A 25630-nucleotide genomic window follows, 5' to 3' on the forward strand; every position below is an offset into this window, starting at 1 on the left:
GTATAGATAGCCAGGCATAGGTCCCCCCAGTATAGGTAGCCAGGCATAGGTCCCCCCAGTATAGGTAGCCAGGCATAGGTCCCCCCAGTATAGATAGCCAGGCATAGGTCCCCCCAGTATAGATAGCCAGGCATAGATCCCCCCAGTATAGGTAGCCAGGCATAAGTTCCCCCAGTATAGATAGCCAGGCATAGGTCCCCCCAGTATAGATAGCCAGGCATAGGTCCCCCCAGTATAGGTAGCCAGGCATAGGTCCCCCCAGTATAGATAGCCAGGCATAGGTTCCCCCAGTATAGATAGCCAGGCATAGGTCCCCCCAGTATAGGTAGCCAGGCATAGGTCCCCCCAGTATAGATAGCCAGGCATAGGTCCCCCCAGTATAGATAGCCAGGCATAGGTCCCCCCAGTATAGATAGCCAGGCATAGGTCCCCCCAGTATAGGTAGCCAGGCATAGGTCCCCCCAGTATAGATAGCCAGGCATAGGTCCCGCCAGTATAGATAGCCAGGCATAGTTCCCCCCAGTATAGATAGCCAGGTAGATAGGTCCCCCCAGTATAGATAGCCAGGCATAAGTCCCCCCAGTGTAGGTAGCCAGGCATAGGTCCCCCCAGTATAGATAGCAAGGCATAGGTCCCCCCAGTATAGGTAGCTAGGCATAGGTCCCCCCAGTATAGGTAGCCAGGCTTAGGTCCCCCCAGTATAGATAGCCAGGCATAGGTCCCCCCAGTATAGATAGCCAGGCATAGGTCCCCCCAGTATAGGTAGCCAGGCATAGGTCCCCCCAGTATAGATAGCCAGGTAGATAGGTCCTCCCCAGTATAGGTAGCCAGGCATAGGTCCCCCCAGTATAGATAGCCAGGCATAGGTCCCCTAGTAGGCCGCCCGCCCGCCCGACCTCACGTAGGCCCGCACCCGACCACCAGCCGACCCCCACCAGCAACGTCCCCCACCAGCAACGTCCCCCACGGGTGCCCCCAGACATACTGTACCTGTCGCTGTTCTGTCCGCCCACGCCTTCCGATCTAGTCCGTCCGTCCACGCCGGGTCTTCTCCGCGAAAGCGACGTCTAGAGGCAGGGCAGTGTCAACGTCATCACGCGGGAGCGGGAGCGACGCGCGGATGGACGCAAGGTCGGAGGTGGTCGCGATGACGTCACAAGCGGCGCAGGTAATGTATACGCGTGCGACGAAATGTTGCGGCGGGTTGCGCAGATTCGTCAGATTCGAATGCGCGCAAATGGCCTGGGGATTTGAATCCACGAATCTCGAATCTTTCCTAAGATTCGATGGATTCGTGGATTCGCCGGATTCGAAGTCCCATCCCTAATATATATACATATATGTATTTTTTTTTTTAATATATACTGTATATTATAATTATTCTTATAAATTATGTACTCTGTACGATTTCTAAACACCCTGGGTGATATTACAACCACACTTCTATGTTTCCTCCTCCATAACATTAAGTTGAAAGGGCTCCATTTGTCACCTAAAATGCTACTGAGTAGAACAAACTCGCCAGGTCTTTGTTGGCGATAACAACACTTATCGTTTCCTTACTTCCCCCTTTTTTCATGAATTCACTTCATTCAGTTTAACGACACAAACAACGTTTTCATTACCGCACTATTACCGCATGCGGTAAAACATGCGTAAAAACAGGCGTAACATTTTATGAGTCCACTATCAACAACATTCCATGCGGTAATTTACCGCTTTGGCGATAATGCATGCGGTAATCGTTTATGAATCAAGGCCATTATAGGAACTATAGGGACACAAGCCTTCGCTGTGCATCTAAGGATCATGCACCTTTGCTGCGGACTGACTTGTACTTGAACTAGGTAGGTGGACTTAGGGCTTGTTCACACCTAGGGCGTTTTTAGCCTTTTTTTAAGTGCCGGCGATTTTCAAAATCGCTTTAAAAGCGCTTGTGCAATGATTCTCTATGAGAGTGTTCCCATCTGAGCAGTTTGATTCTGATGTGCTCACCAAAGCGCTGCCTGTGCCATTTATGGGGCGATTTGCCTCAATGGAAGGTATAGGGAAATCTCAAAGCGCTTGAAAAAAAATGCTTTGTATAGCGATTTCCCCAGCGCTTTTAAGAATACATACATTACATTCATTAATTTCCGGGTGTAAGAGTTCACTTCCTCACTTGCATCAGGAAGCGAACAAACAAATCGATCTGCAAAAGCTTTTAGAAAAGCACTTTACAAAAAATCATAGCACGCAGGTAAACGTCAGGAGGCGCTAAAAAAATCACTCACAAAATCGCAAAACGCTGGGCTCAGCGATTGCGATTTTAGATGTGAACAAAGCCTTAAAGGGATGCTTAAGTCATAAAAAGAAAAAAATGGAGTTTTACTCAGCTGGGGCTTCTATCAGCCCCCTGCAGCCATCCTATGACCTCGTAGTCTCGATCCGATGCTCCTGTCCCCCGCCGGCAGCCACTTCCATTTTCGGCGACAGGCCCGGGAACGCGAGTAATTCTACATGTTCCTGGCCGCAATAGCGCCCTCTATACTGCTATTGCGGCCAGGAACACAAAGAATCACTCACGTTCCCAGGCCTGTCGGGCCTGTCGCCGAAAACAGAAGTGGCTGCTGGCGGGGGACAGGAGCATCTGATCGAGACTATGAGGGCACAGGATGGCTGCAGGGGGCTGGTAGAAGCCCCAGGTGAGTAAAACTCATTTTTTGGATGACTTAAGTGTCACTTAAGTTGTCTGTCTCTCTATTTATGTATATGTTGCATAGCTCCCAACTGTCCCTTTTTTAGAGGGACAGTCTGTCCCAGATCCCTCTGTCCCTCTTTCGATCAGGATACATATATATGTACTTTTCTCTTGAAAAATATTTTAAAGAGACCCTGAGCAGAAGACAAAAATGCCACAATGAACTTACCTGGGGCTCCTCCAGTACCCCCCCATGGTCCGTGGGGTCCTTCAGTGTCTGTTGGGCTCCCCCCATTCTTCCACGGGAGGCTCTGTTAGAGGCTGTTTGCAAGACGCTTACAGAGCCGCCAGCGGAAGAACAGAGGGAGCCCAGAGGTCACAGACGGACCTCGCGGGCTATGAGGGTACTGGAGGAAGCCCCAGGTAGGTTAGTTATGGCATTCTCGGCTTCTGCTCAGGGCCCCTTAAATAAACTCTAAACTTTATTCTCATCCTTCAAATTAATATATTTCTTACATTCAAACATTATTACAAAATTAAACTAATGGTCATAGAAAGGACTGGTGTGCTTTGAACCAGAGGTCGAGTCCTGCGTGAACGCAGGTGGACGACATTCACCTATTTTTCTCAGAGAGTGGATATCGTCCACCATAGCATGTGGAGGGGAGGCAGCGCAGTGAAGGTGGAGCGGTGGGCACAGCGGTGGGGAAGGGGGGACGTCTCCCCCCCTTCCCTCACCTTGGGGCTCCCCCTTCCTCACTCTCCCCTCAAGAACTAAACTTTGCGGGCGGCTGGCAGAGGGCATCAGCGGGTGGGGACTTACCTCCTCCTTGTTCCAAGTGCCAGAGGAAGTTCTGCATGCCGCTGCTCTGGTCTAGACCAGACCAGACTAACGGCTATGCAGAGCGCCGGAACAAGGAGGAGGTAAGTCCCCGCCCGCTGATGCCCGCTGCCAGCCACCCACAAACTTTAGTTCTGGAGGGGAGAGTGAGGAAGGGGGAGCCCCAAGGTAAGGGAAGGGGGGAGATATCCCCCCTTCCCCACCGCTGTGCCCATCGCTCCCCCTTCACTGCGCTGCCTCCCCTCCTGCTGGGGAACACCTTAAAGAGGAACTCCCGCCTTTGGTTCACGCCTGGAATTTCAGACTTTAAAGTCTGAAAACCACTGCGCCTGCGTTGCCGTGTCCTCGCTCCAGCTGATGTCACCAGGAGCGTACTGCGCAGGCCCAGACCATACTGGGCCTGCGCAGTACACTCCTGGGGACATCAGCAGGAGCGAGGACACGGCAACGCAGGCGTAGTGGTTTTCAGACTTTAAAGTCTGAAATTCCAGGCGTGAGCCAGAGGAGGGGCCGGAGCATCGGTGAGTGGCTGCGAGGGCACAGGATGTCTGCGGGGGTCCATTAGAAGCCCCGGGTAAGTTCAACTCATTTTCCCCGACCCCCAGAGCCGGCCTTTGAGGGTGGCAAGTGGGGCAATCGCCCCAGGCCCTGCACCCTCTGCAGTGCTGGCGAGCGCGGGCATAGTTGTTAAAACTCACGTGTCTTCACCGATGCTCACAGCCACCATCTATTTCCTCTCCCAGCATCTGTGCATTGGTAACAGCGCCTCCTGGGATGACGTGACCGCATGTCACCACAGGGGGGCACTGTTACCAATACACAGATGCTGGGAGAGGAACTAGATGGTAGCTGTGAGCATCGGTGAAGACACGTGAATTTTAACAACTATGCCCGATTTCCCCAGCACTGCAGCCACCCTATCTAACCTGTACTGCGGGGCACTTACCTATCTAATCTATACTGCAGGGCTTCTACCTATATAATCTATACTGCAGGGCACCTACCTATATAATCTATACTGCGGGGCACCTACCTATCTAACCTATACTGCAGGCTGGCACCTATCTAATCTATACTGCAGGCACCTATCTAATCTGTACTGCAGGGCACCACCCTATCTAATCTATACTGCAGGCACCTATCTAATATATACTGCGGGGCACCTACTTGACTAATCTATACTGCAGGCACCTATCTAATCTATACTGCAGGGTACCTACCTACCTATCTAATCTGTACTGCAGGGCACCTACCTGTCTAATCTATACTGCAGGCACCTATCTAATCTGTACTGCAGGGCACCACCCTATCTAATCTATACTGCAGGCACCTATCTAATATATACTGTGGGGTACCTACCTAACTAATCTATACTGCAGGCACCTATCTAATCTATACTGCAGGGTACCTACCTACCTATCTAATCTGTACTGCAGGGCACCTACCTGTCTAATCTATACTGCAGTCACCTATCTATCTAATCTATACTGCAGGGTACCTACCTATCTAATCTATACTGCGGGGCACCTACCTATCTAACCTATACTGGAGGCACCTACCTATCTAACCTATACAGTGTGTGCTTCCACAACGTGTATCCATAGCATATGTCTCTAGGCCCCGCATATGACACTCGCCCCAGGCCCTGCGTACTCTAAGGCCACCTCTGCCGACCCCCTACAGTATTCCTTTAAATCATGGGGGAAAAAGCAGAGGGAGAGCCGGAAGCTCAATCTAGCATAATATTGTTAGGTCACGAGGACAGTATATAAAAGGCAAGAAGTATACTCACAAACAAGGGTTACTGGTTGAGGCAACCACTCGTCAGTGCTTGTGGGGAAGTACCGTCCCCACTCAGCCTTGTATGGCAGTGGTTCCCAACCTTTTTGGAGTCGTGACACATCAAACCAAACGTTCAGATCTCCGTGACACGTAGACTAAATGCATGTAATGAGAGACAGCGTTTCCCCACTAAATGCACATAAGAGACAGCGTTTCACCAGTAAATGCAGGTAATGACAGACAGCCTTTCACCAGTAAATGCACGTAATGAGAGACAGCGTTTCCCCAGTAAATGCACATAATAAGAGACAGCTTTTCACCAGTAAATGCACATAAGAGACAGCTTTTCACCAGTAAATGCACATAATAAGAGACAGCTTTTCACCAGTAAATGCACATAATGACAAACAGCCAGTTGTCCCCAGTATATGTAGCCAGGGATATATGTGCCCAGTATATGTAGCCAGGGATATATGTGCCTAGTATATGTAGCCAGGGATATATGTGCCCAGTATATGTAGCCAGGGATATATGTGCCCAGTATATGTAGCCAGGAGTATATGTGCCCAGTATATGTAGGCAGAGGTATATGTGCCCAGTATATGTAGGCAGAGGTATAGGTGCCCAGTATATGTAGGCAGAGGTATAGGTGCCCAGTATATGTAGCCAGGGGTATATGTGCCCAGTATATGTAGCCAGGGGTATATGTGCCCAGTATATGTAGCCAGGGGTATATGTGCCCAGTATATGTAGCCAGGGGTATATGTGCCCAGTATATGTAGGCAGGGGTATATGTGCCCAGGATATGTAGCCAGGGGTATATGTGCCCAGGATATGTAGCCAGGGGTATATGTCCCCAGTATATGTAGCCAGGGGTATATGTGCTCAGTATATGTAGGCAGGGGTATATGTGCCCAGTATATGTAGGCAGGGGTATATGTCCCCAGTATATGTAGGCAGGTGTATATGTCCCCAGTATATGTAGGCAGGTGTATATGTCCCCGGTATATGTCCCCAGTATATGTAGCCAGGGGTATATGTCCCCAGTATATGTAGCCAGAGGTATATGTCCCCAGTATATGTAGGCAGGGGTATATGTCCCCAGTATATGTAGGCAGGTGTATATGTCCCCAGTATATGTAGCCAGAGGTATATGTCCCCAGTATATGTAGCCAGGGGTATATGTCCCCAGTATATGTAGCCAGGGGTATATGTGCTCAGTATATGTAGGCAGGGGTATATGTGCCCAGTATATGTATGCAGGGGTATATGTCCCCAGTATATGTAGGCAGGTGTATATGTCCCCAGTATATGTAGGCAGGTGTATATGTCCCCGGTATATGTCCCCAGTATATGTAGCCAGAGGTATATGTCCCCAGTATATGTAGCCAGGGGTATATGTCCCCAGTATATGTAGCCAGAGGTATATGTCCCCAGTATATGTAGGCAGGGGTATATGTCCCCAGTATATGTAGGCAGGTGTATATGTCCCCAGTATATGTAGCCAGAGGTATATGTCCCCAGTATATGTAGCCAGGGGTATATGTCCCCAGTATATGTAGCCAGGGGTATATGTCCCCAGTATATGTAGCCAGAGGTATATGTCCCCAGTATATGTAGCCAGGGGGTATATGCCCCCAGTATATGTAGCCAGAGGTATATGTCCCCAGTATATGTAGGCAGGGGTATATGTCCCCAGTATATGTAGGCAGGTGTATATGTCCCCAGTATATGTACAATCCGTAGCAGATATGACCCCAATATGCACAATCCGTAGCAGATATGACCCCAATATGCACAATCAGCATCACCTGAAAAAGAAAAGAAAAACCCATTTACTCACCTACAGCCAGAAGACCTTCTTTCCCGACCTCCTGTCCCGAGTCCCGACCTCCTTGTGGCGCGCAGCGCCCGCGCGCCCACGATCCTCTTCCTTCCCGACGTCACGACGAGACTTCCTGCCTGCATGCAGAGAGCAGGGCTACGGGAAAATGGCCGCCCGAAGCCATGCACTGCAGACTCGAAGTCTGCAGAACAGGGCTCCGGGCGGCCATCTTACCGTAGCCCTGCCTGCTGCTCCGTGCTGCCGCTGTGTGAACTGACTTGGCGTCTTTTAGACGCCTGAAGTCAGTTCACTCCAGGGGGTGCTTTGGGAGTGCTTGGACAATTCTAGGGGGTGCTCGAGCACCCCCCTGGCGCCGCCCCTGTATGTATATATATATATATATATATATATATATATATATATATATATATATATATATATATGTATATGTATATGTATATGTATATGTATATATATATATTAGGGATGGGACGAATTTTTTTCGAATCCGAATCTGAAAAGGTCCTCGAATATCTCGAACCTTTCAAATCCCGAATCTCATGAATCTTGTACAAAATAATTGTGTGATATATGGAAGAAACATAGTAAGGTACAGTACATTGTGCCCCTCAAAAAGACAAACAGAATGCGAGTATATTACTACTTTTCTTACTGTAGCAAGATGTCTTTGGTGGTGTCTCTTTCCTACTTTGGAGGCAGCTTGTGTGAGGCTCAGGCAACAGCAGCCATCAGGGAGTATCTGGCTTGTGTGGGACTTGGACTGCAGGCATTCATAAAGGGAGAAGGGTAGGAAAGGCTCATTAAGTTCAACCACCAAACCTTTTCTCAAAGAACAAGCACATGATAATCAAAATGACAGTATAGGTAGTTTCTGGTAAAGGTGCCCCCAGGATAGATAGCCAGGCATAGGTCCCCCCAGTATAGATAGACAGGTAGATAGGTCCCCCCCAGTGTAGGTAGCCAGGCATAGGTCCCCCCAGTATAGGTAGCCAGGCATAGGTTCCCCTCAGTATAGGTAGCCAGGCATAGGTCCCCACAGTATAGGTAGCCAGGCATAGGTCCCCCCAGTATAGATAGCCAGGCATAGGTCCCCCCAGTATAGATAGCCAGGCATAGGTCCCCCCAGTATAGGTAGCCAGGCATAGGTCCCCCCAGTATAGATAGCCAGGCATAGGTCCCCCCAGTATAGATAGCCAGGTAGATAGGTCCCCCCAGTATAGATAGCCAGGCATAGGTCCCCCCAGTGTAGGTAGCCAGGCATAGGTCCCCCTAGTATAGATAGCCAGGCATAGGTCCCCCCAGTATAGGTAGCCAGGCATAGGTCCCCCCAGTATAGGTAGCCAGGCATAGGTCCCCCCAGTATAGATAGCCAGGCATAGGTCCCCCCAGTATAGATAGCCAGGCATAGATCCCCCCAGTATAGGTAGCCAGGCATAAGTTCCCCCAGTATAGATAGCCAGGCATAGGTCCCCCCAGTATAGATAGCCAGGCATAGGTCCCCCCAGTATAGGTAGCCAGGCATAGGTCCCCCCAGTATAGATAGCCAGGCATAGGTTCCCCCAGTATAGATAGCCAGGCATAGGTCCCCCCAGTATAGGTAGCCAGGCATAGGTCCCCCCAGTATAGATAGCCAGGCATAGGTCCCCCCAGTATAGATAGCCAGGCATAGGTCCCCCCAGTATAGATAGCCAGGCATAGGTCCCCCCAGTATAGGTAGCCAGGCATAGGTCCCCCCAGTATAGATAGCCAGGCATAGGTCCCGCCAGTATAGATAGCCAGGCATAGTTCCCCCCAGTATAGATAGCCAGGTAGATAGGTCCCCCCAGTATAGATAGCCAGGCATAAGTCCCCCCAGTGTAGGTAGCCAGGCATAGGTCCCCCCAGTATAGATAGCAAGGCATAGGTCCCCCCAGTATAGGTAGCTAGGCATAGGTCCCCCCAGTATAGGTAGCCAGGCTTAGGTCCCCCCAGTATAGATAGCCAGGCATAGGTCCCCCCAGTATAGATAGCCAGGCATAGGTCCCCCCAGTATAGGTAGCCAGGCATAGGTCCCCCCAGTATAGATAGCCAGGTAGATAGGTCCTCCCCAGTATAGGTAGCCAGGCATAGGTCCCCCCAGTATAGATAGCCAGGCATAGGTCCCCTAGTAGGCCGCCCGCCCGCCCGACCTCACGTAGGCCCGCACCCGACCACCAGCCGACCCCCACCAGCAACGTCCCCCACCAGCAACGTCCCCCACGGGTGCCCCCAGACATACTGTACCTGTCGCTGTTCTGTCCGCCCACGCCTTCCGATCTAGTCCGTCCGTCCACGCCGGGTCTTCTCCGCGAAAGCGACGTCTAGAGGCAGGGCAGTGTCAACGTCATCACGCGGGAGCGGGAGCGACGCGCGGATGGACGCAAGGTCGGAGGTGGTCGCGATGACGTCACAAGCGGCGCAGGTAATGTATACGCGTGCGACGAAATGTTGCGGCGGGTTGCGCGGATTCGTCAGATTCGAATGCGCGCAAATGGCCTGGGGATTTAAATCCACGAATCTCGAATCTTTCCTAAGATTCGATGGATTCGTGGATTCGCCGGATTCGAAGTCCCATCCCTAATATATATACATATATGTATTTTTTTTTTTTAATATATACTGTATATTATAATTATTCTTATAAATTATGTACTCTGTACGATTTCTAAACACCCTGGGTGATATTACAACCACACTTCTATGTTTCCTCCTCCATAACATTAAGTTGAAAGGGCTCCATTTGTCACCTAAAATGCTACTGAGTAGAACAAACTCGCCAGGTCTTTGTTGGCGATAACAACACTTATCGTTTCCTTACTTCCCCCTGTTTTCATGAATTCACTTCATTCAGTTTAACGACACAAACAACGTTTTCATTACCGCACTATTACCGCATGCGGTAAAACATGCGTAAAAACAGGCGTAAAATTTTATGAGTCCACTATCAACAACATTCCATGCGGTAATTTACCGCTTTGGCGATAATGCATGCGGTAATCGTTTATGAATCAAGGCCATTATAGGAACTATAGGGACACAAGCCTTCGCTGTGCATCTAAGGATCATGCACTTTTGCTGCGGACTGACTTGTACTTGAACTAGGTAGGTGGACTTAGGGCTTGTTCACACCTAGGGCGTTTTGAGCCTTTTTTTAAGTGCCGGCGATTTTCAAAATCGCTTTAAAAGCGCTTGTGCAATGATTCTCTATGAGAGTGTTCCCATCTGAGCGGTTTGATTCTCATGTGCTCACCAAAGCGCTGCCTGTGCCATTTATGGGGCGATTTGCCTCAATGGAAGGTATAGGGAAATCTCAAAGCGCTTGAAAAAAAAATGCTTTGTATAGCGATTTCCCCAGCGCTTTTAAGAATACATACATTACATTCATTAATTTCCGGGTGTAAGAGTTCACTTCCTCACTTGCATCAGGAAGCGAACAAACAAATCGATCTGCAAAAGCTTTTAGAAAAGCACTTTACAAAAAATCATAGCACGCAGGTAAACGTCAGGAGGCGCTAAAAAAATCACTCACAAAATCGCAAAACGCTGGGCTCAGCGATTGCGATTTTAGATGTGAACAAAGCCTTAAAGGGATGCTTAAGTCATAAAAAGAAAAAAATGGAGTTTTACTCAGCTGGGGCTTCTATCAGCCCCCTGCAGCCATCCTATGACCTCGTAGTCTCGATCCGATGCTCCTGTCCCCCGCCGGCAGCCACTTCCATTTTCGGCGACAGGCCCGGGAACGCGAGTAATTCTACATGTTCCTGGCCGCAATAGCGCCCTCTATACTGCTATTGCGGCCAGGAACACAAAGAATCACTCACGTTCCCAGGCCTGTCGGGCCTGTCGCCGAAAACAGAAGTGGCTGCTGGCGGGGGACAGGAGCATCTGATCGAGACTATGAGGGCACAGGATGGCTGCAGGGGGCTGGTAGAAGCCCCAGGTGAGTAAAACTCATTTTTTGGATGACTTAAGTGTCACTTAAGTTGTCTGTCTCTCTATTTATGTATATGTTGCATAGCTCCCAACTGTCCCTTTTTTAGAGGGACAGTCTGTCCCAGATCCCTCTGTCCCTCTTTCGATCAGGATACATATATATGTACTTTTCTCTTGAAAAATATTTTAAAGAGACCCTGAGCAGAAGACAAAAATGCCACAATGAACTTACCTGGGGCTCCTCCAGTACCCCCCCCCCCCCCCATGGTCCGTGGGGTCCTTCAGTGTCTGTTGGGCTCCCCCCATTCTTCCACGGGAGGCTCTGTTAGAGGCTGTTTGCAAGACGCTTACAGAGCCGCCAGCGGAAGAACAGAGGGAGCCCAGAGGTCACAGACGGACCTCGCGGGCTATGAGGGTACTGGAGGAAGCCCCAGGTAGGTTAGTTATGGCATTCTCGGCTTCTGCTCAGGGCCCCTTAAATAAACTCTAAACTTTATTCTCATCCTTCAAATTAATATATTTCTTACATTCAAACATTATTACAAAATTAAACTAATGGTCATAGAAAGGACTGGTGTGCTTTGAACCAGAGGTCGAGTCCTGCGTGAACGCAGGTGGACGACATTCACCTATTTTTCTCAGAGAGTGGATATCGTCCACCATAGCATGTGGAGGGGAGGCAGCGCAGTGAAGGTGGAGCGGTGGGCACAGCGGTGGGGAAGGGGGGACGTCTCCCCCCCTTCCCTCACCTTGGGGCTCCCCCTTCCTCACTCTCCCCTCAAGAACTAAACTTTGCGGGCGGCTGGCAGAGGGCATCAGCGGGTGGGGACTTACCTCCTCCTTGTTCCAAGTGCCAGAGGAAGTTCTGCATGCCGCTGCTCTGGTCTAGACCAGACCAGACTAACGGCTATGCAGAGCGCCGGAACAAGGAGGAGGTAAGTCCCCGCCCGCTGATGCCCGCTGCCAGCCACCCACAAACTTTAGTTCTGGAGGGGAGAGTGAGGAAGGGGGAGCCCCAAGGTAAGGGAAGGGGGGAGATATCCCCCCTTCCCCACCGCTGTGCCCATCGCTCCCCCTTCACTGCGCTGCCTCCCCTCCTGCTGGGGAACACCTTAAAGAGGAACTCCCGCCTTTGGTTCACGCCTGGAATTTCAGACTTTAAAGTCTGAAAACCACTGCGCCTGCGTTGCCGTGTCCTCGCTCCCGCTGATGTCACCAGGAGCGTACTGCGCAGGCCCAGACCATACTGGGCCTGCGCAGTACACTCCTGGGGACATCAGCAGGAGCGAGGACACGGCAACGCAGGCGTAGTGGTTTTCAGACTTTAAAGTCTGAAATTCCAGGCGTGAACCAGAGGAGGGGCCGGAGCATCGGTGAGTGGCTGCGCGGGCACAGGATGTCTGCGGGGGTCCATTAGAAGCCCCGGGTAAGTTCAACTCATTTTCCCCGACCCCCAGAGCCGGCCTTTGAGGGTGGCAAGTGGGGCAATCGCCCCAGGCCCTGCACCCTCTGCAGTGCTGGCGAGCGCGGGCATAGTTGTTAAAACTCACGTGTCTTCACCGATGCTCACAGCCACCATCTATTTCCTCTCCCAGCATCTGTGCATTGGTAACAGCGCCTCCTGGGATGACGTGACCGCATGTCACCACAGGGGGGCACTGTTACCAATACACAGATGCTGGGAGAGGAACTAGATGGTAGCTGTGAGCATCGGTGAAGACACGTGAATTTTAACAACTATGCCCGATTTCCCCAGCACTGCAGCCACCTTATCTAACCTGTACTGCGGGGCACTTACCTATCTAATCTATACTGCAGGGCTTCTACCTATATAATCTATACTGCAGGGCACCTACCTATATAATCTATACTGCGGGGCACCTACCTATCTAACCTATACTGCAGGCTGGCACCTATCTAATCTATACTGCAGGCACCTATCTAATCTGTACTGCAGGGCACCACCCTATCTAATCTATACTGCAGGCACCTATCTAATATATACTGCGGGGCACCTACTTGACTAATCTATACTGCAGGCACCTATCTAATCTATACTGCAGGGTACCTACCTACCTATCTAATCTATACTGCAGGGCACCTACCTGTCTAATCTATACTGCAGGCACCTATCTAATCTGTACTGCAGGGCACCACCCTATCTAATCTATACTGCAGGCACCTATCTAATATATACTGTGGGGTACCTACCTAACTAATCTATACTGCAGGCACCTATCTAATCTATACTGCAGGGTACCTACCTACCTATCTAATCTGTACTGCAGGGCACCTACCTGTCTAATCTATACTGCAGTCACCTATCTATCTAATCTATACTGCAGGGTACCTACCTATCTAATCTATACTGCGGGGCACCTACCTATCTAACCTATACTGGAGGCACCTACCTATCTAACCTATACAGTGTGTGCTTCCACAACGAGTATCCATAGCATATGTCTCTAGGCCCCGCATATGACACTCGCCCCAGGCCCTGCGTACTCTAAGGCCACCTCTGCCGACCCCCTACAGTATTCCTTTAAATCATGGGGGAAAAAGCAGAGGGAGAGCCGGAAGCTCAATCTAGCATAATATTGTTAGGTCACGAGGACAGTATATAAAAGGCAAGAAGTATACTCACAAACAAGGGTTACTGGTTGAGGCAACCACTCGTCAGTGCTTGTGGGGAAGTACCGTCCCCACTCAGCCTTGTATGGCAGTGGTTCCCAACCTTTTTGGAGTCGTGACACATCAAACCAAACGTTCAGATCTCCGTGACACGTAGACTAAATGCATGTAATGAGAGACAGCGTTTCCCCACTAAATGCACATAAGAGACAGCGTTTCACCAGTAAATGCAGGTAATGACAGACAGCCTTTCACCAGTAAATGCACGTAATGAGAGACAGCGTTTCCCCAGTAAATGCACATAATAAGAGACAGCTTTTCACCAGTAAATGCACATAAGAGACAGCTTTTCACCAGTAAATGCACATAATAAGAGACAGCTTTTCACCAGTAAATGCACATAATGACAAACAGCCAGTTGTCCCCAGTATATGTAGCCAGGGATATATGTGCCCAGTATATGTAGCCAGGGATATATGTGCCTAGTATATGTAGCCAGGGATATATGTGCCCAGTATATGTAGCCAGGGATATATGTGCCCAGTATATGTAGCCAGGAGTATATGTGCCCAGTATATGTAGGCAGAGGTATATGTGCCCAGTATATGTAGGCAGAGGTATATGTGCCCAGTATATGTAGCCAGGGGTATATGTGCCCAGTATATGTAGCCAGGGGTATATGTGCCCAGTATATGTAGCCAGGGGTATATGTGCCCAGTATATGTAGCCAGGGGTATATGTGCCCAGTATATGTAGGCAGGGGTATATGTGCCCAGGATATGTAGCCAGGGGTATATGTGCCCAGGATATGTAGCCAGGGGTATATGTGCCCAGGATATGTAGCCAGGGGTATATGTCCCCAGTATATGTAGCCAGGGGTATATGTGCTCAGTATATGTAGGCAGGGGTATATGTGCCCAGTATATGTAGGCAGGGGTATATGTCCCCAGTATATGTAGGCAGGTGTATATGTCCCCAGTATATGTAGGCAGGTGTATATGTCCCCGGTATATGTCCCCAGTATATGTAGCCAGGGGTATATGTCCCCAGTATATGTAGCCAGAGGTATATGTCCCCAGTATATGTAGGCAGGGGTATATGTCCCCAGTATATGTAGGCAGGTGTATATGTCCTCAGTATATGTAGCCAGAGGTATATGTCCCCAGTATATGTAGCCAGGGGTATATGTCCCCAGTATATGTAGCCAGGGGTATATGTGCTCAGTATATGTAGGCAGGGGTATATGTGCCCAGTATATGTATGCAGGGGTATATGTCCCCAGTATATGTAGGCAGGTGTATATGTCCCCAGTATATGTAGGCAGGTGTATATGTCCCCGGTATATGTCCCCAGTATATGTAGCCAGAGGTATATGTCCCCAGTATATGTAGCCAGGGGTATATGTCCCCAGTATATGTAGCCAGAGGTATATGTCCCCAGTATATGTAGGCAGGGGTATATGTCCCCAGTATATGTAGGCAGGTGTATATGTCCCCAGTATATGTAGCCAGAGGTATATGTCCCCAGTATATGTAGCCAGGGGTATATGTCCCCAGTATATGTAGCCAGGGGTATATGTCCCCAGTATATGTAGCCAGAGGTATATGTCCCCAGTATATGTAGCCAGGGGGTATATGTCCCCAGTATATGTAGCCAGAGGTATATGTCCCCAGTATATGTAGGCAGGGGTATATGTCCCCAGTATATGTAGGCAGGTGTATATGTCCCCAGTATATGTAGGCAGGTGTATATGTCCCTGGTATATGTCCCCAGTATATGTAGCCAGAGATATATGTGCCCAGTATATGTAGCCAGCGCCCCCCCCCCCCCCCAGGAGGAGAGAGCGAGGGGTGCTCTCAGGGTGCTCTCCCTCCCTCGCTCTCTCCTCCGGAACAAAGTGCGGTGTCTGGCAGAGGGGCCGAACTTACCTTCCGTGTCTCTGTCCCGTCTGGTCTCGTCGCCGGCGCGGGATGATTTGCCACTACTCTGGCCTGATCCAGACCAGATCAGCGGCTGCAGAACCAGAACTTCCGGCCGGCGCTTGGAGCGACACGGAAGGTAAGTCCCGCCCGCTGCCAAGCGCCACCACAGTTAGTATCGGAGGGGAGAGTGAGGGAGGCAGAGCTCCCTAAGGTGAGAGAAGAGGGGGGGAGATGGCCCCTTCTCCGCCGCTGCCCACAGCTCTCCCTCCACTGCGCTGCTCCCCTCCGAGAGAGCCGCGACACATACCCAAAGCTGCCGCGACACATGTATGTGTCGCGGCACATGGGTTGGGAACCACTGTTGTATGGTATGATGCTGGTCGTTGCTTCAAAAAAAACTTGGAGAAGGACTTAGGAGTACTCATCGACAACAAGTTAAATAATCATACTCAATGCCAAGCCACTGCAGCTAAAGCGAACAAAATTTTGGGATGTATTAAAAGGGAAATAAAAACTCGAGAAGCTAGCATAATATTGCCCCTGTTTAACTCTCTAGTAAGGCCACATCTGGAATATGGAATTCAGTTCTGGGCACCACATTACAGGAAAGATATTGCAGTCTTAGAGCAGGTGCAGAGACGAGCAACAAAATTGATACGTGGGATGAAAGGTCTCACTTACCAAGAAAGGTTAGACAAACTGGCTTTATTTAGTCTAGAGAAAAGACGTCTTAGAGGGGATCTAATTAACATGTATAAATACATCAGAGGGCAATATATAAGCTTGGCGGATGAGCTTTTTGACCCTAGGCCTTCTCAAAGGACTAGAGGACATGATCTGCGCATGGAGGAAAAACGTTTTAGCCATTTATTTATGAAAGGGTTCTTTACAGTAAGAGTGATTAAGATGTGGAATGCATTGCCACAGGAAGTAGTTATGGCAAACTCTATACCTGCATTTAAAGGGGGCTTAGATGCTTTCCTTGCATTGAAAGACACCCATGGCTACAATTACTAGGTAATGCCTAATGATGTTGATCCAGGGATTTTATCTGATTGCCACCTGGAGACGGGAAGGAATTTTTTTCCCTTTTGGGGCTAATTGGACCATGCCTTGTAAGAGTTTTTCGCCTTTCTCTGGATCAACAGGGATATGTGAGGGAGTAGGCTGGTGTTGGTGTTGTACTTTGTTCTCTGGTTGAACTCGATGGACGTATGTCTTTTTTCAACCCAAATAACTATGTAACTATGTAACTTTATCACATGCTGCATGCAATTTTTCATTGACAATGATTGCTGCTACTGGGAAAAAACAGACACATTTATAATGCAAACATACTTATTGTTTGAAAAATAGCATGTGAGAAATTGTTTGCATTTCCTGTCCTGATGACACAAGTGTGGACATTGGCACTAGCACTGCATGAAGCGGGGCACATTTGTCTGTTGTCATGCACGTTTTCTGCATAGGAATACACATTTTAACTGAGAACCAATGTTAATCAATGGACTAGTTCACACCATACAATTTTTTTTTATATATATATTTCTTTTTAATTGAAGATTTACAATCAAATTTTTCTGATTGGTTGTAACATTTTAAAAAGTAGAACAATGTACCACACCTGTGTTTAATTTTCCCGGATTATGGAAAAAAAATGATTGAAAACTCTGAAAAAAAATTGGTCGTGTCTCTACATTACAAAATTGTTAATCTACCGCGCACGATACAATTTTTCAAAAAATTGATCAGAAACTTACATCACTCACGATCAAGAAAATCATGCTGACAAAGAATCATTTTTACTGACACACACCCAATGCAGCTGCAAAATGGGTGTGGCAACGCAAAAGAAAAAAGGCACGATCATGAGTGGTACCAAACATACATGACCTTAGCAGCCGTGTAAGTGCTCCTACGGAGGAAGTTTGAGCACCGCCACAGTGTTTCCCCCCAAAATACACATAATCTGACAGCATTTCACACAAAATGCACGTAATCTGGCAGATTCCCTCCAACATACACATAATCTGGCAACGGTTTCGCTCCAAAATAAACCAATGTGACTACAACAGTTTTAACAATGGATCCAGGACTGTTACAAATGTTACCATATATTTATGGATAATCCATACATTAGGGGACTTGGTGGCCAATCGATCATCCGATTCGATTATAATCAAATCAGACAAAAATCGGTGCTGCCAAGTGCACGCCAGATCGACGATGCAATCAATTTTGTCCTGAAATTGGTGCATGAATTTGTCAGACATGCTGCAAGGTGTAGGGCCGACTTCCTCGATCGGGTGCGCAGCAGTAACAAAGAGCGATGAAACCCCCGGAGCTGTTTCCACAGTGTAAAAATGTACATGTGTGCGTTTATACATTACCTGTCCCGTGTCACGGTGTCCTGCCCCTTTCCCATCAGCCCTATATATGCATATATGCCATCAGCGTGTGTGATGGAAGAGCGGCGGATTGGGACGCTGGATGGGCACTGCGACACAGGACAGGTAATGTATAAATGCACACGTGCACACTAGGGAACAGTGGCAAGGCTGCACACTGGGTCGATTTCCAAAAGATTTTAGCATGAAATTGATTGGGAATCGGCCTGCGGTGTATGGGCAGCTGATGGATCTCTCTCTGATCAGAGAGCGATCTATCCCTTGGTCAAATTTGCCCATCACTGCTTGATGTATGGACACCTTAAAGAGGACCTGTAACTTTAAAAACATCTCCTGGGGGTACTTACCATGGGAGGGGGAAGCCTCTGGATCCTATTGCGGCTTCCTAGTCCTCCTCCATCCCACATTCGCAGTGCTAGCGGTCACCGAACAGCAGCCATGTAAATATTTACCTTCCCGGCTCCAGGTCAGTAGCGGCTCTAAGCTCGGGGTCATTCGGAAATAGCCAATCCCAATCGGATCTGCTCTACTGCACAGGCGCAATTCGCTTGCACAGTAGATTGGTCCCGATCGGGATTGGCTATTTCCACCTAATCCCGAGCAGAGAGCCACTACTGCGCCTTCGCTGGGGAAGATTAATATTGCCACAGCCGACTTTCCTTGTGGTTTCGGGGGCCCAGCGCTGCCACTGTGGGATGGAGGACAGGGAAAGCCTCGGTACGATCCAGAGGTTTCCCTTCTCGAGGTAATTACCCCCCAGGGGACGTTTTTGAAGTTACAGGTTCTGTGTGTGTGATATCCCAGCTGCAGCCTCTCCATTGTCAGGGCTGCCATTGAAATGTGAGCTGCAGCAAAGAGAACATTGGCCTCTATTCATAAAGGCCTAGTGCACACCAAAAACCGCTAGCAGATCCGCAAAATGCTAGCAGATTTTGAAACGCTTTTTCTTCTTTTTCTGTAGCGTTTCAGCTAGCATTTTGCGGTTTTGGGAAGCATTTTTGGTGTAGTAGATTTAATTTATTGTTACAGTAAAGCTGTTACTGAACAGCTACTGTAACAAAAAACGCCTGGCAAACCGCTCTGAAGTGCCGTTTTTCAGAGCGGTTTGCGTTTTTCCTATAATTAACATTGAGGCAGAAATGCATCCGCAATCCAAAATCTGCAGCAGCCCGGGAGTATGCGTTTCTGCAAAACGCCTCCCGCTCTGGTGTGCACCAGCCCATTGAAATACATTACCCTAGCGCAGGGGTCTTAAACTCAATTTACCTGGGGGCCGCAGCAGGCAAAGTCAGGATGAGGCTGGGCCGCATAAGGGATTTCACAAAAAAAGTCAAATCAGCAGCTATCGAGCCCCCATTTGCATTGATTTTTATTTCAAAATCAAATTCACACTGAAGTGAACTATTTTGCCTATTTTACCTTATAGTTCGCTTCAGTGCTCCCATTACAAGTAATCCGCCGTGTCCCTGCCACAAAACGAGGGCTGCAGAGCACCCAAATCGCCCGGGGGCAATCCGCCGGCATTTCCTGGAAGGGGCAGAGCTTTCAGCTTCAGCTCTGCACCTCCTGACGTCAATCGCGGCGCATCGCCGCCTCTCCCCGCCCCTCTCTGTGAAGGAAGAGTGAGAGGGGCGGGCAGAGGCGGCAATGCGCCGCGATTGACATCAGGAAGGGCAGAGCTGAAGCTGAAAGCTCTGCCCCTTCCAGGAAATGCTGGCGAATTGCCCCCTGGGCGATTTGGGGGCACAGCAGCCCTCGTTTAGCGGCGGGGATGCGGCGGATTACTTGGGAGCACTGAAGCAAACTATAAGGAAGCTTTTGCTGGCGAGGGCCACAAAATATTGTATCGAGGGCCGCAAATGGCCCGCAAGTTTGAGACCCCTGCCCTAGCGGATCCGCACCCGCAAGCGGATTGCAAACTGCAGCAGAATCGCTCTGGTGGGCACTAGGCCAAAGCATTCCCGCATGTGGTAATGCTCAAAACAGTTGACTTTCCCGACCATTTAGCAAAGTGTCCATTCATAAAAGCTGTTTCCGCATGAAAAGCTACAATTCCTGAGCAGTGCTGGAAATTACCGCCTTGTGTGGCTCTCACTGTAGCTGCAGAGGTCTGTCCACATTAGCTTGCCTGTTATCACTGGCTTATCTCCTTTCCTAAACAGTCAGTGTTCTCCGTTCCCATTCCGCCTGCTCTAATCTTTATGAATTAACCTTCAGTGACATGTGTTGCGATAATCACCGCACAAGGCGGTAATTTCCCGCACTGCTCAGGAATTGCAGCTTTTTATGCGGAAACAGCTTTTATGAATGGACACTTTGCTAAATGGTAGGTAAAGTCAGCTGTTTTGAGCATTACCGCATGCAGGAATGCTTTATGAATAGAAGCCATTTTCTCTGTGCAGAGACAGAGTTGGTATAAAGGAGGCAGCCCCAGCATCCCTTTACATGTGCATTTTTTTTTAATTGCCTCTCCTTGCCCTGAATCTGTCTAAGGGCTGGTGCACACCGAGCGGCTTTTTCAGCGTTTCTGCAGCCGCTTGCGGATGCGGATCCGCTTGGTCAATGTATCTCAATGGGGTGGTGCACACCAGAGCGGGAGGCGTTTTGCAGAAACGAAAAATGCCGGGGTGAGGCATTTTTTGGATTTCGGATGCGTTTCTGCCTCAATGTTAAGTATAGGAAAAACGCGAACCGCTCTGAAAAACGCCTGTTCAGAGCGGTTTTGCCAGCGTTTTTGTTACAGAAGCTGTTCAGTAACAGCTTTACTGTAACAATATATGAAATGTACTATACTGAAATCCGCTGCAGCAATCCGCAAAACGCCATAGAAAAATAAGAAAAAGCGTTTCAAAATCTGCTAGCATTTTGCGGATCTGCTAGCGGTTTTTGGTGTGCACCAGGCCTAATAGTCTTTCTAAACAATCTATTTAATTGCTGCAGCTTAGAAGAACTTGAAGAAATGTTACACACGCAGGCTTTCTGATGTGATATATATCTGGAAATAGGTACCCAAGGGGTTAAAAAACAGTTTTGGTATTCTGGGATGCAGTTTTTGTTCTGCTCTCACTGCAGCTGCCTGGGAGATCTGTCCACATTAGCTAGCCTGTTATCTTGCCTGTTATAGCAGGCTTATCTCCTTTTCTAAACAGTTAGGGCTCTATTCATAAAACATTTGTGGCGAAAAAACTCCTGGAGGGAAAATACCGCAGCGGTATTTTAGACTTCTGGGTGGTCATTCATTAAAATCTTGCCAGCTGCGATGCAAGAGCGGAGATCTCCCGCTGAAAGCTGGCGGTAAGCTGTCGGAAGGCATGCGGAAACACTTCAGCCGGCAGAGTCCCTCCGTGCACTGCTCTCTCTGGGAGGTCTGTCCAATTCACTTGTATGTAATCCGCAAAATCAGAGGAAGCGGTATTTCCCGTCCACATACCGCTTCCTCTAAACTTTATGAATGGCCATTTTGTTACTTTTTTCTAGATAAATCTAGAAAAACACCGCAGAAGGCGGAAATTTCTCGCTCTGCTGGGGGATTGTAGATTTTCATGCGGGAACAGCTTTTATGAATGCCCACTTTGCTTAATGGACGGGAAAATCCGCTGTTTTGAGCGGAAAACTTGCGGTAACCTTTTATGAATACAGCCCTTAGTGTTCTCTGTGCTGATTCCACTTTCTCTAATCTTTATGAATTAACCTGCAGTGATGTGTTGTGATAATCACCCATCCTGGAATACCAAGGCTATGTTTTTTAACCCCTTGGGTACCTGTTTTCAGATATATTTCACATCAGAAAGCCTGCATGTGTAACATTTCTTGAAGTTCTTCTAAGCTGCAGCAATTAAATAGATTGCTTAGAAAGACTATTAGACAGATTCAGCGCAGATTCAGGGCAAGGAGAAACAATTGAAAAAAAAAATGCACATGTAAAGGGATGCTGGGGCTGCCTACTTTATACTACTTCTGTCTCTGCACAGAGAAAATGTAACAACTCAGCCAGCACCGCTAATTTAGTGCGGGAATTTTCAGACATATTGGGCTCTATTCATAAAAAACTTGTGGCGTAAATACTCGTAGAGGTAAAATACCGCAGCGGTATTTTACACTTCTGGGTGGTCATTCAAAAAAATCTTGAAAGCTGCGATGCAAGAGCGGAGATCTCCCGCTGAAAGCTGGCGGTAAGCTGTCGGAAGGCATGCGGAAACACTTCAGCCGGCAGAGTCCCTCCGTGCACTGCTCTCTCTGGGAGGTCTGTACCATTCACTTGTATGTAATCCGCAAAATCAGAGGAAGCGGTATTTCCCGTCCACATACCGCTTCCTCTAATCTTTATGAATGGCCATTTTGTTACTTTTTTCTAGATGAATCTAGAAAAACACTGGAGAAGGCGGAAATTTCTCACTCTGCTGGGGGATTGTAGATTTTCATGCGGGAACAGCTTTTATGAATGCCGACTTTGCTAAATGGACGGGAAAATCCGCTGTTTTGAGCGGAAAACTTGCGGTAAGGTTTTATGAATAGAGCCCATTATCGCAAGTGTAAACTTTTTTATTTTCCCTCCAAGATTTTTTTTCCCCCACAAATGTTTTATGAATAGAGCCCATTATCTATACAAGGCTTCCTTAGCCATCCAATCTAGCCTCTGCAATGCTGGGAAATGCTCCTGCAGTCAGCCACTCACATAACCATCCTCACGTTACCACATCCTCACGGGGCCAAATTGGAGGGAAAAATAAACTGGAGAAATCATTGGCCAAGGGGAGGGACAAAGGCTGAGGCTGGGTTGCAGTAACTGGCTGGCTAAACTGAGGGGCGGGACTGTCTCATACAGCAGGGAACTCATATTGCAACATGTTGTGGGTGGGGCTTGGCACTAGCATCAGCCTACAGCTATCACTATGGGCTGAGGCTGAGCCTGTCTCAATAAATTCCACTGCCCTTGGCCAATCACTGGCAGGGGGTGTGGATTTGATGTCAAAAGGAGGGAGATTGGAAAAAGCTTGACTAGCTTTGCCTCCTGCACTTGACTTGTTTGAAATGGATTCCTTTGGTGTGGATTCCCACAGCGTGCTGCCTGTCTCCCCTGCACCTGCCATCTTATGCCTGCTCCAGCAGAAGCTAGCCTCATGCCTCAGCATCCTCACAGTACCTAGCTGAGCTCACATACTCCCTGTCAGGGAGAGGGACACAGATTATGCAGCAGCAGCAGCAGCAGCCGCAGCCGCCCCCCAGCACACGGCAGTTGCAGCTGCTTCCCCCGGTCACACAGAAGCCGCATCTGCCCCCTCCCCATCACACAGCAGCCCTCCTGTCACGCTGCAGACAGCTGCCCCATCACACAACAGCAGCCCCCCATCACACAGGGAGATATGGGGAGAGGCAGTGTGTAGCAGGAAGAGGAGAGCTGAGTTTAAAAGTGTAGGTAAGTGACCAACTGCATTAGGACTGGACTTGTGTCAGCTAGCTTAGCACAGCAAGAGCAGCCACCAGCACAGCTTAAAGGGATACCTGAGGTGAGAGGTATATGGAGGCTGCCATATTTATTTCCTTTTAAGCAATACCAGTTTCCTGGCTATCCTGCCAATCCCCTGCCTGTAATATTTTAGCTATAGACCCTGAACAAGCTTGCAGCATGTCAGGTGGTTCCAGTGGCGTAGCTAAGGAGCTGTGGGCCCCGATGCAAGTTTTACATTGGGGCCCCCCAAGCACTCTATACATAACAATTGATACGGTGCACCAAAACCTGCCAGTGGCAACTACAGTGTCAAAGGTGCAAGAAGGGGATGGGGAGCACTTTGTTAATGATTACCACTATTCAAAGTATCTATAGAAGTGATTATTATGAGCACAGGACCAATAGAGAGCTAATACTGCAGTTGAGGGTGGGGCCCTTCAGGGCCCCTCTAGCCCAAGGGCCCCGATGCGGTCGCAACCTCTGCAACCCCTATTGCTATGCCCCTGGGTGGTTCTGACTGTTCTAACAAGATTAGCTGCATGTTTGTTTCAGGTGTGATTCATGCTTTACTGCAACCAAATAGACCAGCAGGACTGCCAAACAACTGGCATATTTTTTGTAAAGGAAATGCATATGACAGCCTCCATATCTTTTTTGTTACAGTTGTCCTTTAAATGATATGTGAGGTGAATTAAAAAGGAGTGTTAAAGGGAATCCAAGGTGAGAGGGATATGGTGGCTGACATGTTTGTTTCCTTTTAACCCTCCTGGCGGTTTGCTAAAAAATCGCTAGGGGGCAGCAAATCTTTTTTTTTTTAATTTTTTTTTTTTTTTTTTTTTTTTTTCATGTAGCGAGACAAAGTCTCGCTACATGATAGCCGCTGCTCAGCGGCATCCCCCCAGCCCCTCCGATCGCTGTCGGTGATCAGGAGATCCCGTTCGAAGAACGGGATCTCCTGGAGGGCTTCCCCCGTCGCCATGGCGACAGGGCGGGATGACGTCAAAGACGTCGTGACGTCATAGGGGATTCCGATCCACCGCATAGAGCTGCCTGGCACTGATTGGCCAGGCAGCGCACGGGGTCTGGGGGGGGCGGCTGCGGCGCGGCGGATCGGCGGGTAGCGGCGGCGATCGGGCACTGCACGCAGCTAGCAAAGTGCTAGCTGCGTGCAGGAAAAAAAAAATTATGCAACTCGGCCCAGCGGGGCCTGAGCGGTGCCTTCCGGCGGCATAGCCCGAGCTCAGCCTGGGCTTACCGCCAGGAAGGTTAAATAATTCAGATTTGCCTGGCTGTCCTGCTGATCCTCTGCCTCTAATACTTTCAGCCATAGACCCTGAACAAGCATATGCTGATCAGATGCCTGACAAATCTGACAGGATTAGCTGCATGCTTGTTCTGTGTGTGATTTACACCCAACTGACCAGAGTTTTCAGTAGGACTGCCAGGCACAGGCAACTGGTATTGTTTAAAAGGAAATAAATGTCAGCTTCCATGGGTCTCACACCTCGGGTTCCTTTTAAATCAGAGATTTATCGACATCCCAGTAAGTAGCTGATGCCCCCTTTCCCACAAGCAATATTTACCTTTTCTCAAATAGATCAGGAGGGTCTGTATGGTGGATATTGTGGTGAAGCCCCTCCCACAGTGTGATGTCCTGACAGTTTGCTGTCTTTGACCCTCATTGCATTGTGGGAAATTGAGGCTTTTTTTCAACCAACAAGCAAGCAATATCTTCCTCTGTGCATAGAACTCAGTAATGAACATTCCGCGCAGATCACCTGGCAGAACAAGATGTCACTCACCACCAGGGACACCTCACTTCTGGCAATTCCGTTTGCAAGAAAATAAAGGTTTACTTTTTTTCTGAACTAGTGCTCAATGGGCTCTATTCACAATAAGCAGTTCGGTAAGGGGAAAGAAAAAAAAATTGGAGATAAAATACCTCATGTGGTATTTTACACTTTTTATTCCAAATTCACAAAAGTTTTCTCCCATGAGGCAGAAGCTTTGTAATTTACCGAACAAACTGCCTCAATCCACTAAGCCCTGGTCGGTAAGTTTCACTTACCACCCTTCTAGCAGGACAGCAGGCACGGAGCTGTGTGTGTGACTCAGATGTT

At 48.8% G+C, this 25630-nt stretch overlaps 1 protein-coding gene across 2 annotated transcripts in view; it reads right to left on the reverse strand.

Moving 5' to 3' along the window:
• The window catches only part of LOC137537693 (fatty acyl-CoA hydrolase precursor, medium chain-like), a 138766-nt gene extending 115973 nt beyond the window's left edge, over nt 1-22793 (reverse strand). For both annotated transcript variants that reach the window (XM_068259624.1, XM_068259627.1), the window contains exon 1: nt 22737-22793. In XM_068259624.1, the coding sequence (XP_068115725.1) occupies nt 22737-22744 (8 nt within the window). In that variant the 5' untranslated portion in view covers nt 22745-22793. The remainder of the gene's footprint in view (nt 1-22736) is intronic.
• Nucleotides 22794-25630: the final 2837 nt, after the last annotated feature.

The sequence above is a fragment of the Hyperolius riggenbachi genome, chromosome 11 (genome assembly GCF_040937935.1).
Source record: "Hyperolius riggenbachi isolate aHypRig1 chromosome 11, aHypRig1.pri, whole genome shotgun sequence".
NCBI classification, from domain to species: Eukaryota; Metazoa; Chordata; class Amphibia; order Anura; family Hyperoliidae; genus Hyperolius; species Hyperolius riggenbachi.